General features: G+C 35.4%; 1 protein-coding gene across 1 annotated transcript in view; it reads left to right on the forward strand.

Annotated features, from left to right (window-relative positions):
- Positions 1–12,801, forward strand: part of SLC35D2 (solute carrier family 35 member D2) — a 59,215-nt gene that overhangs the window by 41,590 nt on the left and 4,824 nt on the right. Inside the window, exons 9-10 of the mRNA XM_044657555.1 lie at positions 5,688–5,755; positions 9,185–9,263. Coding sequence (XP_044513490.1) covers positions 5,688–5,755; positions 9,185–9,263 — 147 coding nt within the window. The remainder of the gene's footprint in view (positions 1–5,687; positions 5,756–9,184; positions 9,264–12,801) is intronic.

The raw sequence follows: 12,801 nt of genomic DNA on the forward strand, positions 1-12,801 counted from the left end.
AGGCTAGATGATTAGTCCAGAGCAGGGGTTGGCAACCTTTTTGGCTGTGAGAGCCATAAATGCCACCTTTTTTAAAATGTAATTTCGTGAGAGCCGTACAGTGCTCACAGTGTGCGTTCCTATAACAGCACCTGAAAAAAATTGACTTTATGGCTCCTGCAGAAAGAGCCATATCTGGCCCTCAAAAGCGCCAGATATGGCTTGAGAGCTATACATTGCCGACCCCTGGTCCAGAGTCATACAGCTAGTAAATATCTGAGGCTACTATTTGAGACTGGATTTAAACTTAGGTCTGGAAGACATCCAATGCCAGCATTTTGTTCACTGTGCCACCTAGCTCATTGGTGAGTCCTCATTATATTTCTCTCTCTTTTTTTAACTTTAAGATCTATATTTTATTAATTAATTTGGAACATTTTCCCCTGGTTATAGGATTCATATTCTGTCCCTCCTCTTCTCTCACCCCTCCCATAGCTGAGGCACAATTCCACTGGGTTTTACATGTGCCATTGATCAAGACCTATTTCCATATTATTGATATTCATACTAGGGTGCTCATTTTGAGTCAATATCCCTAATTATATCCCCATCCTCCCATGTGATCAGGCAGTTGTTTTACTTCTGTGTTTCTACTCCCACAGTTCTTCCTCTGAATGTGAATAGCATTCTTTCTCATAGGTCCCTCATAGTTGTCCTGAATCATTGCATTGTTGCTAGTAGAGAAGTCCATTACATACTATTTTACCACAGTGTATCTGTCTCTGTGTATAATGTTCTCCTGGTTCTGCTCCTTTCACTCTACATCAATTCCTGGAGGTTATTCCAGTTCACATTCCTTTGAGGACAGTAGTATTCTATCACCAACAGATACCACAATTTGTTCAGCCATTCCCCAATTGAAGGACATTCCCTCGTTTTCCAGTTTTTTGCCCCCACAAAGAGTGAGGCTATGTATATTTTTGTACGAATATTTTGCCTTGTGATCTCTTTGGGGTATAAACCCAGCAGTGGTATGGCTGGATCAAAGGGCAGGCAGTCTTTTAGCACTCTTTGGGTATAGTTCCAAATTGCCATCCAGAATGGTTGGATCAATTCATAGTTCCACCAGCAATGCATTAATGTGCCAATTTTGCCACATCACCTCCAACATTTATTACTTTTCTTTGCTATCATTTTAACCAATCTTCTAGGTGTGAGGTGATACCTCAGAGTTGTTTTGATTTGTATTTCTCTAATTATAAGGGATATAGAACACCTTTTCATGTGTTTGTTGATAGTTTTGATTTCTTTATCTGAAAATTGCCTATTCATGTCCCTTGCCCTTTTATCAATTGGGGAATGACTTAATTTTTTTGTATATTGATTTAGCTCCTTATATATTTGAGTAATTAGAACTTTGTCAGAGTTTTTTGTTATAAATATTTTTCCCAATTTGTTGTTTCCCTTCTAATTTTGGTTGCATTGGTTTTGTTTGTACAAAACCTTTTTAATTTAATATAATCAAAATTATTGTACATTTTGTAATATTTTCTAACTCTTGCTTGGTCTTAAAATCTTTCCTTTCCCAGAGATCTGACAAATATACTATTCTGTGTTCACCTAATTTGCTTATAGTTTCCTTCTTTATATTCAAGTCATTCACCCATTCTGACTTTATCTTGGTGTAAGGTGTGAGATGTTGATCCAAACCTAATCTCTCCCATATTGTTTTCCAATTTCCCCAACAGTTTTTGTCAAATAGTGGATTTTTATCCCAAAAGTTGGGCTCTTTGGGTTTATCATAGACTATCTTGCTGACATCACTTAACTGAAGTCTATTCCACTGATCCTCTCTTCTGTCTCTTAGCCATTATTTATTGTTTTTTTTTTTTACTTTTTTTTTTAATTTTAAACCCTTAATTTCTGTGTATTGACTTATAGGTGGAAGAGTGGTAAGGGTAGGCAATGGGGGTCAAGTGACTTGCCCAGGGTCACACAGCTGGGAAGTGTCTGAGGCCGGATTTGAACCTAGGACCTCCTGTCTCTAGGCTTGGCTCTCAATCCACTGAGCTACCCAGCTGCCCCTACCATATTGTTTTGATGACCGCTGCCTTATAGTACAGTTTAAGATCTGGTAATGCTAAGCCACCTTCCTTCACATTTTTTTTTTCATTATTTCCCTTGAAATTCTTGATCTTTTGTTCTTCCAAATGAACTTTGTTGTGGTTTTTTTCTAATTCAGTAAAAAAGTCTTTTGGTAGTTTGATAGGTATGGCACTAAATAAATAGATTAATTTGGGTGGGATGGTCATTTTTATTCTGTTAGCTCATCCTACCCATGAGCAATTAATATTTTTCCTACTGTTTAGATCTAGTTTTAATTGTGTGGAAAGTGTTTCATAGTTGTGTTCATATAATTCCTGTGTATGTCTTGGCAGATAGATTCCTAAGTATTTTATTTAGTCTAGGGCAGTGATTCCTAAAATGGGTGCTACTGCCCCCTGGGGGGTGCTGCCGTGGTCCAGGGGGGCAGTGATGGACACAGGTACATTTATCTTTCCTATTAATTGCTATTAAAATTTAAAAAAAATTAATTTCCAGGGGGCTAAGTAATATTTTTTTTCTAAGGGGGGGTAGGCCAAAAAAGTTTGGGAACCACTGGTCTAGGGTGATTTTAAATGGCAATCCTTTTTCTAACTCTTGCTGCTAGGATGTGTTGGAATTATTTTGTATCCTGAAACTTTGCTAAAGTTGTTCATTATTTCCACTGGCTTTTTAATTGATTCTCTTGGATTCTTTAAGTAGACCATCATATCATCTGCAAAGAGTAATAGATTGGTCTCCTCATTGCCCATTTTAATATCTCCAATTTCTTTTTCTTCTCTAATTGCTACTGTTAGTGTTTCTAGTACAATGTTAAATAATAGTGGTGATAATGGGCATCCTTGTTTCACTCCTGATCTTATTGGGAAATCTAAGGGGGAAAAGGGGTTTTTATTGGGTAAATATTAAAAGGTTGGTTGCCAGGGGATTGAACAATTATTAGTCCCCAATTAAAGATTAATTTAAAATTAAAATGACTTTTATGGAAATTTATTTGCAAATGAGAAGAGGAAGCAGAAATAAGGAAATAAGAGAGAGGATAAGATAGAATAAGTAATCTAATACAGTAAGTAATTTGCCCTAGTTCAATCCATGTAGATCTAATTAACCCTCAGCTGAGGGAAATCCGGCCTTGATCCCAAGGCCAAAGACTCAGAGGGCCAGAGGCCCGGAGGACCCCAGAGGTGAATGAAGTAAAGCTTCAGTCACAAAGTCTTTTTAAAAGGGAAGTTCCTTAAGAGAAGTTCAGGAAGATTCAGTCTTTATACTCACCATGTGGAATGCCCTGGTCACAAACCAGCAGAGCTCCTTTAGGTCCTGTTCACAAACCAGAAGAGAGAGCCCAGCTGACTGAGGTCTCTTTTTAAAGGGACCTCTTTTGCGTCACTTCCTGTGACCTCCTCTTTGTTTACGTGTCCAATCACAACAGATGCTTTTTTTTAGGACTGCCCATGAGGCAGTCAGTAAATTCTGATTTGTTACTCTAGCACATGTGGGTTAGAGACCACCCAAGTTGTGGGTTAAATGGAGATGTTTTCACCTTTGGTGATTAAATCTAAAGATGGACAGGGGAGATTTAATCTCAGTATCACAGATTATATCTCTCTTGCCTCAATATTCTTTTACCCTACCTAATTTCTAATTTGCTACCACTGTACACTATGATAAAGAAGCATTTGTTAAATATCTCTTATATACCAGGCATTTTGCTAGACAATGGGATTACAAAGACAAAAATAAAATAGTCCTTGCCTCCAAGGAGTTTATATCCTATTGGGGAACACAACATTAGAGAAATATGTGTGAGTGTATGTGTGTGTGTGTAATTTTTTTTATAATAACTACAGGATACATTTTTATGATTGTGGGGAAAACAGAAATAGTAGGTGAAATGAAGGAAAATCTTTATATGAAAAATGTTGCTTTATCACAGTTTTGAAGGAAATAATGAATTCTAAGAGTCAGAGGAGAGTGGAGAGTAAATCCTTGGCATTGGGGAGAGCTAGTTCAAAGATCCAGAGATGAAAGATAGAATGTCATCTTTGAGGAAGAACAAGGCGGCCAGTTTGTCTGGGTAAAGGAATAATGAATAATAATTTTAGGAATGTAGATTGTGCCTAGACTGAGGACTTTAAAAGATAAGTAGATGAATTTGTTCATAGAAACAATAGGTAGCCATAGGAATTTATTGAATAGGGCAGTTAAATTGGAACATTTTAATTTTAGGAAAAGAATTCAGCAAAAAATAACTTTGAGGGATAGATCAGAGAAAAGAAATATTTTCAGTTCAGAGACTACTTTGAACACCATTGCAGTAGTTCAGATGAGAGATATGGAGGAACTGAACAAAGGTTGTAGTTGTGTATGAAGAGAGGAGATGGATATGAGATATTCTGGAGGTAGACAAGAAGATTTGGCAAATGATAGGACAGATGAAAAACTAGTGAGGAACCTGGGATAAAACCAAATTTGTAAACCTGAATGACTAGAAAGGTGATGATGCCATTAACAGATATAGAGAAGTTTAGAAGTGGATTGGGTTTTGTAGGAAAGATAACTTTATTTTTGGATACACTGAATTTGAGGTACTTTGAGGACATCCAAATGGAAATATCTAATAGGCAGTGGTTCAGGAGTAGACCTCAGATCCCATATCTGGAAATCATAAGTATAGACATGATCATTGAATGCATGGGAGCTGATTAAATCACAATGAGATTATATGGAAAGAAAAGAAAAGAAAAGGCATAGGACACAGTATATAAGACATGGATGATAATTCAGCACAGAATATTAAAAAGTTATCAGACAGCTAAGGAATTGTCAGATAACTAGGAGTAAATAGAATCAAGAGATGTTTTTAAAATTAATTATTTCCTTCCAGCCAACTGCATTTGTTTTGTTTTTGTAGAAGTCTTCCCTTTTATGTATTGAGGTTGTCCATTTTGATAATTTTTATCCCTTTTTAAAATTAATTAGATTCTTCCCCTAGCCATACCTGTGGACAAATATCTACTTCCCTTTTCCTCAGTTTTTTAAAATGACAAGACTTTTTATGTTTAAGTATATAATCATTTGGAACTTATTGTGGCATGTATTGTAAAGTGTTCTTAAATCTAATTTTTTAGAAAAATTAAAACCTTTACTTTCTGTCTTAGAATTGCTACTGAGTACTGGTTCCAAGGCAGAAGGGTGGCAAGGGCTAGGCAATTATGGTTAAATAACTTGCCTACACAACTAGGAAGTGTCTAAGATTTGAACTCAGGACCTCCCATCTCTAGTCCTGGCTTTCTATCCCCTAAGCTACCTTCAAGCCCCTATAAATCTAATTTCTCACAGATTACTTTCCAGATTTTCCCATCAGTTTTTGTCAAATTAGATTTACTCATTGTGTGCATTTTCCCAATCAATGGAGTAAAATGTATTAAGGTCTTATTGTGTATCCATAATTTTGAATGTATACATCCTTATATTTTAGAGTTATTATCTTATAATCACATTGTCTAAGTTTCTTATGGTAACTGCCACTTTTTAATATAACACATATGACTATATGGAAACTTCTTCATCTAATGATCATTTTTTTTCTCCTTTCTAAACAATAGGCTACTGAGTTCAGCCAGTGGAGGAATATTTTATTTATCCTGCAGTTTCTTCTTTCCTGTTTACTGGGGTAAGGATCCCAAGAGGAATACAACTGGTATTATTTTAGTTCTTTACCTTAATCAAATGAGAATACAAGGTCATTCAGGAAAATTCATTGACTGAGTGGGATGGATGTAGAAAATAGGTAAACCCAGCAGATAATTCCTATCTTTTATGAAGTCTTATTAAAATTTTTTCTTACCATCTTAGTAGCAACTCTAAGACAGAAGGGCAAAAGAAATTAAGTGACTTGACACAGCTAGGAACTGTCTATGGCCAGATTTGAACCCAGCCAAGACTGGTGCTCTATCCACTGAGCCACCTAACTATCCCTTATATGAATGGTCTTACGAGAAAAAAAATTAGTAGAAATTTTAGCTTGTGAAGACCAGAAGAATTTCTGAAATTTAGATATAAAAGGAATGAAATTAACTATGAATGTAATTTTTGTATTCAGGTTATCTACTGAGCCTCAACACATGACACCTTATGATCTAACAGAGCCACAGATTGTAAGAGATGACACTTGATTTCTGTTCTTGATTGCATAAAGCTTTCAACATAACCTTAGATAAACAACTTACTCTTTTGTTCCTTCATTTAAAACTGTAGAATTTTAAATCGGAAGGGATATTAGGTAATATCTAGCCTAACCTCCTTATAAAGTAGATGAGGAAACTGAGACCCAGAGAGGTAAAATAATTTAGCCAATGTCATACAACTTGTTAGTGGCAGAGATAAGATTTCTCTACACAATCCCTTTCATTTAGTCAGTCAACCAAACAACAGGAATTTATAAAGCACTCACTTTGTGGGAAGCACTCTTCTACATGCTGAAGGAACAAATAAAAATAAAAAGCAAGCAAGGTCACTTTGTCAAAGAGCTAACCAGCTAACCTAACATTCTAATGTGAACAAGATATTGCTACTGTTTGGACAATTAATGGAGATTCAGTCAACACAGTCTTCCAAGGAAATATATAATAGAAACTTTTAATAGAGATCTTAATGATTATCTCTAATGCCCCTTTCAGCTCAAGATACTACAGCTAAGTGATTTTCTCATACAAACTCTCTTTCATTTTATGTATATTGATTTATCCAATCACATTTAAATTGAGAGTTTTGTTTATATTTTCCTCTAATTGTCTCTTCTCTCTTTTTTTTGAGTTATTTCCCCCATCTTCCTTTTTAAAAAATGTTTAATCATTTTTGCTTAATGTACTTTGAGACAACTTTATTTGTGTAGGCTCTCATCTCCCCATCCTCAAACCTCGCTGCTCATTTGTCACCCTCTTTCTCTTTTTTATGGTTTTAATTTATTAATCTTTCTTCTCTTATCTAGTTATCTAATTCTTCTCTTATTTTTCTCAGTTCTTTCCTCACTCCTTTGTAGACTGTATGCAGTACCTAAGGTATTTGTGGTCATCTGTGGTCTAAACCGTTCAAATTGTCTCATATGATGCCTTTCTTAAGTCTATAGGACAACAGTGTGTCACTGTTTTAATTATCTGGTGAGAGATTGTGAGTGATCTACAAAGGAATTCCTTTCTCTGAACCACCAGCCTACTAGCCACCCTACTTTCTCTCTGACATTGACATGAAATAATCTTCATAAAGGCTGCAGCATATTCATTGGCCGCTAAATAATTCTCTGCCTGTAAACATCTAGACTGTTCCCCATTACCACAAAACCCTTTGCTTCAAGGGATGGCACTAGCCAAGTTCAGAGTTATCTAGAGATGAAAGGCATTATTACCAAAAATAAATCTACAGGTCTAGAGCCCTCTGCCCCACTTTCTTCATTCTGTCTATACCCTTTCTTCCATTCATAAGATTCAGATATTCAGCATAGTATGATGAAATAAGTTATTAAACATAGAGAACATGGAAGGAAAAAGTTAAATACACTCACATGGAGCCATCTGCCTCCCTAAAACTACTTCCTGTTTTCTCCACCCAGTTCTTCAGAGGTAACGAAGGAAATTTATGTACCAGACATGCCTGGGGATCATGGAAAAAAAGAGTAGGTGGTATCTGGGACTCTAACTCTAGATCAGGAACTATACCTGAAACCAGAGGAAAGAGTAATAAGTGAAATAATCTTCCCCTCTTGTTCACTAGCCTAATGGGAGTCACAGTAGATGACAGTGTAGAAACTCTTAGATTACCTTTAAATTGCAGGTCTCCTACTGCCCTCGTCACCTAATGAAAATCCAGCATTTTCAGACCCCCACAGTAGCTTCTTTTTCATCTCTACCCTGTCTGGTGATTATCAAGTCAGAGAAACACAAGGACAGTGGAAATAAGTGAAAAGCAGTCAAACTTAGTTGCAAAGGTTTTAGATCATGTCTCATCCATCCTATTAGCTGCCTTCCTGCCTGACCTTGGTATTCTCTCTCACAGACGAAGAGAAAAGGTATAATCAGAACTGCACTGCCAGTCTCTCTACCTCTGTATCTTCATTGCCCTCATCACTTCAGGCTCTGAGGGAAATAATATTAATTATAATAGATAAGAGAGCAATGTGTGAACATAGGTTGCACTGTGAAGTTTCATGTCAATGTATAATACGTTTTTTTTCTTGTTTTTGTTTTCTGGAAGAGTGCTGGTTTTGAAGTTAAAAGACCTGGGATGAAATCTTAGCCCAATCACTTCCTACCTAAATAATGTATTCATTATGGGAATATATTTACCTCTTCTAGGAATATCTGGAAGAACTTGGTTTTGTCCTTATTGAACATTATATTTTTTGAAACTTTCTATCCTAGATCTGTTTTCAAAAACTTTTTCTTGCTAGAAGGACTGACTGCTTATTATTTTCCAGTGTGTCATGATGATAAATGTTTCTCCTCTTTCTCAGTGTCCTATCTCCAAACAAGTGTTCCATACATTCCAAACAGGGGCTAATTAGGTCTGGGATCACAGCCCTATTTCATCTGTCAGTCTGGAGTACAGGCTGATGTCAGTTTTATGCAGAAGTATGGCCAGTTTGGATGGTGCCCTGAAGTCCAAGGTTTTTTACAGATAATGAAAATGTAGCCAATTCTGCTTGTCTATAATAATATGGAACAAGACTTTTGTGGACAAAATAAATCCACCAAAAATACAAAGATTCATTTTATTCATTACTTTTTAGTTTTGCCCTTTCCATATCTCCAGTAAATGAAAAAGAATCACTTTTGAGGTAACAAAATTACTTTTCCCCAATATCTTCTCCAAATGATTTTTAGGTTCATTTCCATCTTTTTTTTTAAAAGGGGGACCAGTGAAAATATATGTTTAGAAAATAGGCAGAAGTTTAAAAATGAAAGGATATGGACAATCCACAACAGGCTAATTAAACATCTTATGACGTGTGCTTCTTTTCTCCAAAGTTTTGACAAGGAGCTCAGTCATTGCCTAATATACTCTTATCATTGAGCATAAAGCATGAACTTATTTTTCCTCTCTCCAGGTTTCTGTTGATGTATTCCACAGTGCTCTGCAGCTATTACAATTCTGCCCTGACAACTACAGTGGTGGGTGCTGTGAAGGTAAGTGGACGTAATAAAGAAAAATCTTGTAATGTAGGCCATTTGGTGGCAACCTTAGGAATTTTGAGCTTGAGATGTGAAATTATGAGCCCTGTTTCTAGACAGAGTTGTAATGGGCTAAGAAAATTTTGGATTTATTCATATGGGTTGGGTGATCCAGTCTTACTTCTTAAGCTTAACACCACTGGCCTAGGTTGGTCCTCGTTTAAGAAGGTCAAATGGGATGGGGAAGATAATTGCTAATGTATGTTGATAAAGAAGGTGTTAAGGAATTTTCCTACAAGCTCCAAAACAAAATGTGAACAGATTCCTTAATTAGTTTGATAGGATCACAAGGATGTGACCATTGGAATAAATGTAAGTTGCACTTCACAGGAAATCTAGTGACTGAATGAGACAGTCAAGTGCTGCCTGGAGGGGCTTATAATAAAATAAAATAAAAAACAAAGCCTTCTGAGATTACTCTGTGCATGTGTGCATACACCTATATATGTTCTTCCTATGGAGACTACAGTGTCTGAAGGTTTCCTTTTTTTTTTTTTTTTTAAATGTAGGTTCAAGAATCAGGGGTTGATACTCTCATACTTTAACTTGATGTTCCCTGGCTGGTGTCATTTGCTTAATACTTCCCTTATTCATCATTAAAAAAAATGTATCGACATTTTGTTTTTACATTACAAACATTTCCAGGTTGCCCTTACTCTGTGAGAGCTCTCTTGTAACAAAGAAAAACAATTAGGCAAAACTAACAATACAATGATCTCATTTTGAAGGGTATGCAACATCCCATACCTATAGCATCCTCCATAATCTCTAGTTTTAAAATTGTTTTAAAAAATATAACAGTAAACTATTTTCTCTCCTTTATATCCTCCAAAATTAAAATAAATTCCTTTTACAAATATGCATAGTCATTCAAAACAAATCCCTTCATTGGCTGTATTTTAAATAGATCTCTATTTTGTATTTGTATACGTGTCTGTATCTACACCTATATCTTTCTATATATGTCTCATTCTACATCCTAAATTTGTCACTTTCTTATCAGGAGAATGATAATGTGTTTCATCATTTGTGCTCTGGAATCATGGATGGCCATTGTATTGATCATATGTCTTATAGCTCTCAAAGCTATAGTATAAAGACATATTGTTTGTCTTTATAGTGTGTATAAATTGTTCTCCTGATTCTGATCCTTTGATTCTTTATCAGTTTATTAATTTACAATTATTTCTTTTTAGTAATTTAAAAATATTTTATAATATTTATGTTATAGGACAAATTGTCATTCTGATTTCACTTATTTCTCTCTAATCAGCTCATCTAAGTCTTGACATCGTCTCCTTCCTTGATTCTTATAGCACAGTTTATCACATTAAATTTTTTGGCTAGTCCTCAATTGTTGAGTATCCTCTTAGCAGTGGTATATCTGGGTCAAAGACATGTACTATTTAGTAACCTTTTTGTATATAATTCCAAATTGCTTTCTAGAACCAGTACCCATTTCTAGGTCTATTAATAGTATACCAGTATTTCTGTTTTCTCATAGCTCTTCCAACATTGGTCATTTTCCTTTTTTTGTGCCATTTTTTGCCAATCTGATGCTTATGAGATAGAATCTCAAAATTACTCAAAATTTGAATCTCTAGTAGTGATATGAAGAATTTTTTCATATACATATAAATAACCTAGGTTTCTTTCCCTGAGAATTGGCTTGTTCATGTCTTTAGATTGTTTATCCTTTGAGGAATTTTATTATTCTTGTACATTTGAATCACTTCCTTATACATCTTAGAAATTAGATCTTTATAAAATAAATTTGCTAAAAAGATTTCCCCCAATTATTTGTTTACATTTTAATCTAAGCTTTATTGGATTTGTTTGTACAAAAACTTTAAATTTTTTTGTGATCAAAATTATCCATTTCACCTTCTGTGAACTTCTTTTTCTTTTCTTTGATCATAAGCTTTTCTTCTAGCCATAAATCTAATAGGTAATTTTATTTCATGTTTCTTGAATTTGTTAATGATGTGACTGTTTTTATGTAAGTCACATATCCATTTGGACTTTATCTTGGTATAAGTGTGAAGTGTTAGTCTCCTGCTCACTTCACTCCTAGCTCACTTCACTCTGAATCAGTTAATACACATCTTCCCAGGATCCTCAAACCATCTCCTTTATCATTTCTTATAGCACAATAGTATTCCATCACATACAGATATCATAACTTGTTCAGCCATTCTCCAATTTACTGCCACAAAAGATCCAATAGATATATGTACATAAACACATATGAACATATGATGCCATTCCAGTATTTCTGCCAAAAACAAAACCTAAGTGGGGTCACAAAGAACTAGACATGACTGAAATGACTGAATAACAACAAAAACAAATATATGTATATATTTTTTCATATGGGTCTTTCCCCTTTTTCTTTGCTCTCTTTGGGTTATAAATCTAGTAGTACTCCCTATACTTTTAACACATTGCGTATCCTTTTATGTTACTGAAAAGACTGCAGCCATCATTTGTGAGATCCTTTAGATTTCTTCACCTCCACCTCAATAACATTTCAGCATTATCAACTAATTTTTCTTCTAGTTGACAATAAAGTTCCTAGGTGTTTTCTCCTTTATTTCCTAGTCCATTCACTTGACTATCCTTTCCCTAATAAGTAACTTCCACAAGTGTAGCATGAATTATTTCAGCAAATGGGTAAAAGACAACATTTGGATGCATCAGTCAAGTTTTGCCAGCGTCTCCTAGCAAGACCATAAGAATTTAGTGCCATAGCCCTGTGAAGTTGCTTAGCTAAAAGTCTACACTTTGTGGAACTTGGATTCAAGATCAGATTAATCCAAAATTCACCAGAGAAATCTAATAGGAATATGAGGTGGCTATAGAGTGATACCAGTTCTGATGCAGCCTGAGGACTCCTAGGCTTTGCCAATAGCCCTAGGGATTACTATTCCCTTCAGACTAGGAGGACTGGAATTTCCCTACAGCTGAATTCCTGTATTCCCTCCCCTAATTAGTACCTGAATTCCTTGAGAGGAAGGAATGTCTAACCTTTTTTATTTGTACTTGGCACAAAGTAAGTGCTTAAAAGTCTATTCATTCACTCAGATGCAAGCATCTGCCTAATACCACCATGTGAGCAGGATCTTTTTTGTGCCATTATAGCTTTCCAACTTACATGAAAGTTCAGTACCTTCTTCAGTAATACTTGGGACAACATCTTTGTTGCATGGACATAAATTTGAAAAACAAAAACAAAACTTACAAAGGTTTTGGGAATTTTGGGAATTTGAAGACTAGTATGCTTATTACTTTTTGTTTCATAAATCTAAGAGACATTCCCATTTTTTATTGCATAATTTCTCTTATACAAGTCATTGCCAACCAGAAGTTCTACTAGCTACTTGTACCTAACATGCTCCAAACCAATCCCATTTCCTTCCTTCCTTCCTTCCTTCCTTCCTTCCTTCCTTCCTTCCTTCCTTCCTTCCTTCCTTCCTTCCTTCCTTCCTTCCTT

Source organism: Gracilinanus agilis, chromosome 1 (genome assembly GCF_016433145.1).
Source record: "Gracilinanus agilis isolate LMUSP501 chromosome 1, AgileGrace, whole genome shotgun sequence".
NCBI classification, from domain to species: Eukaryota; Metazoa; Chordata; class Mammalia; order Didelphimorphia; family Didelphidae; genus Gracilinanus; species Gracilinanus agilis.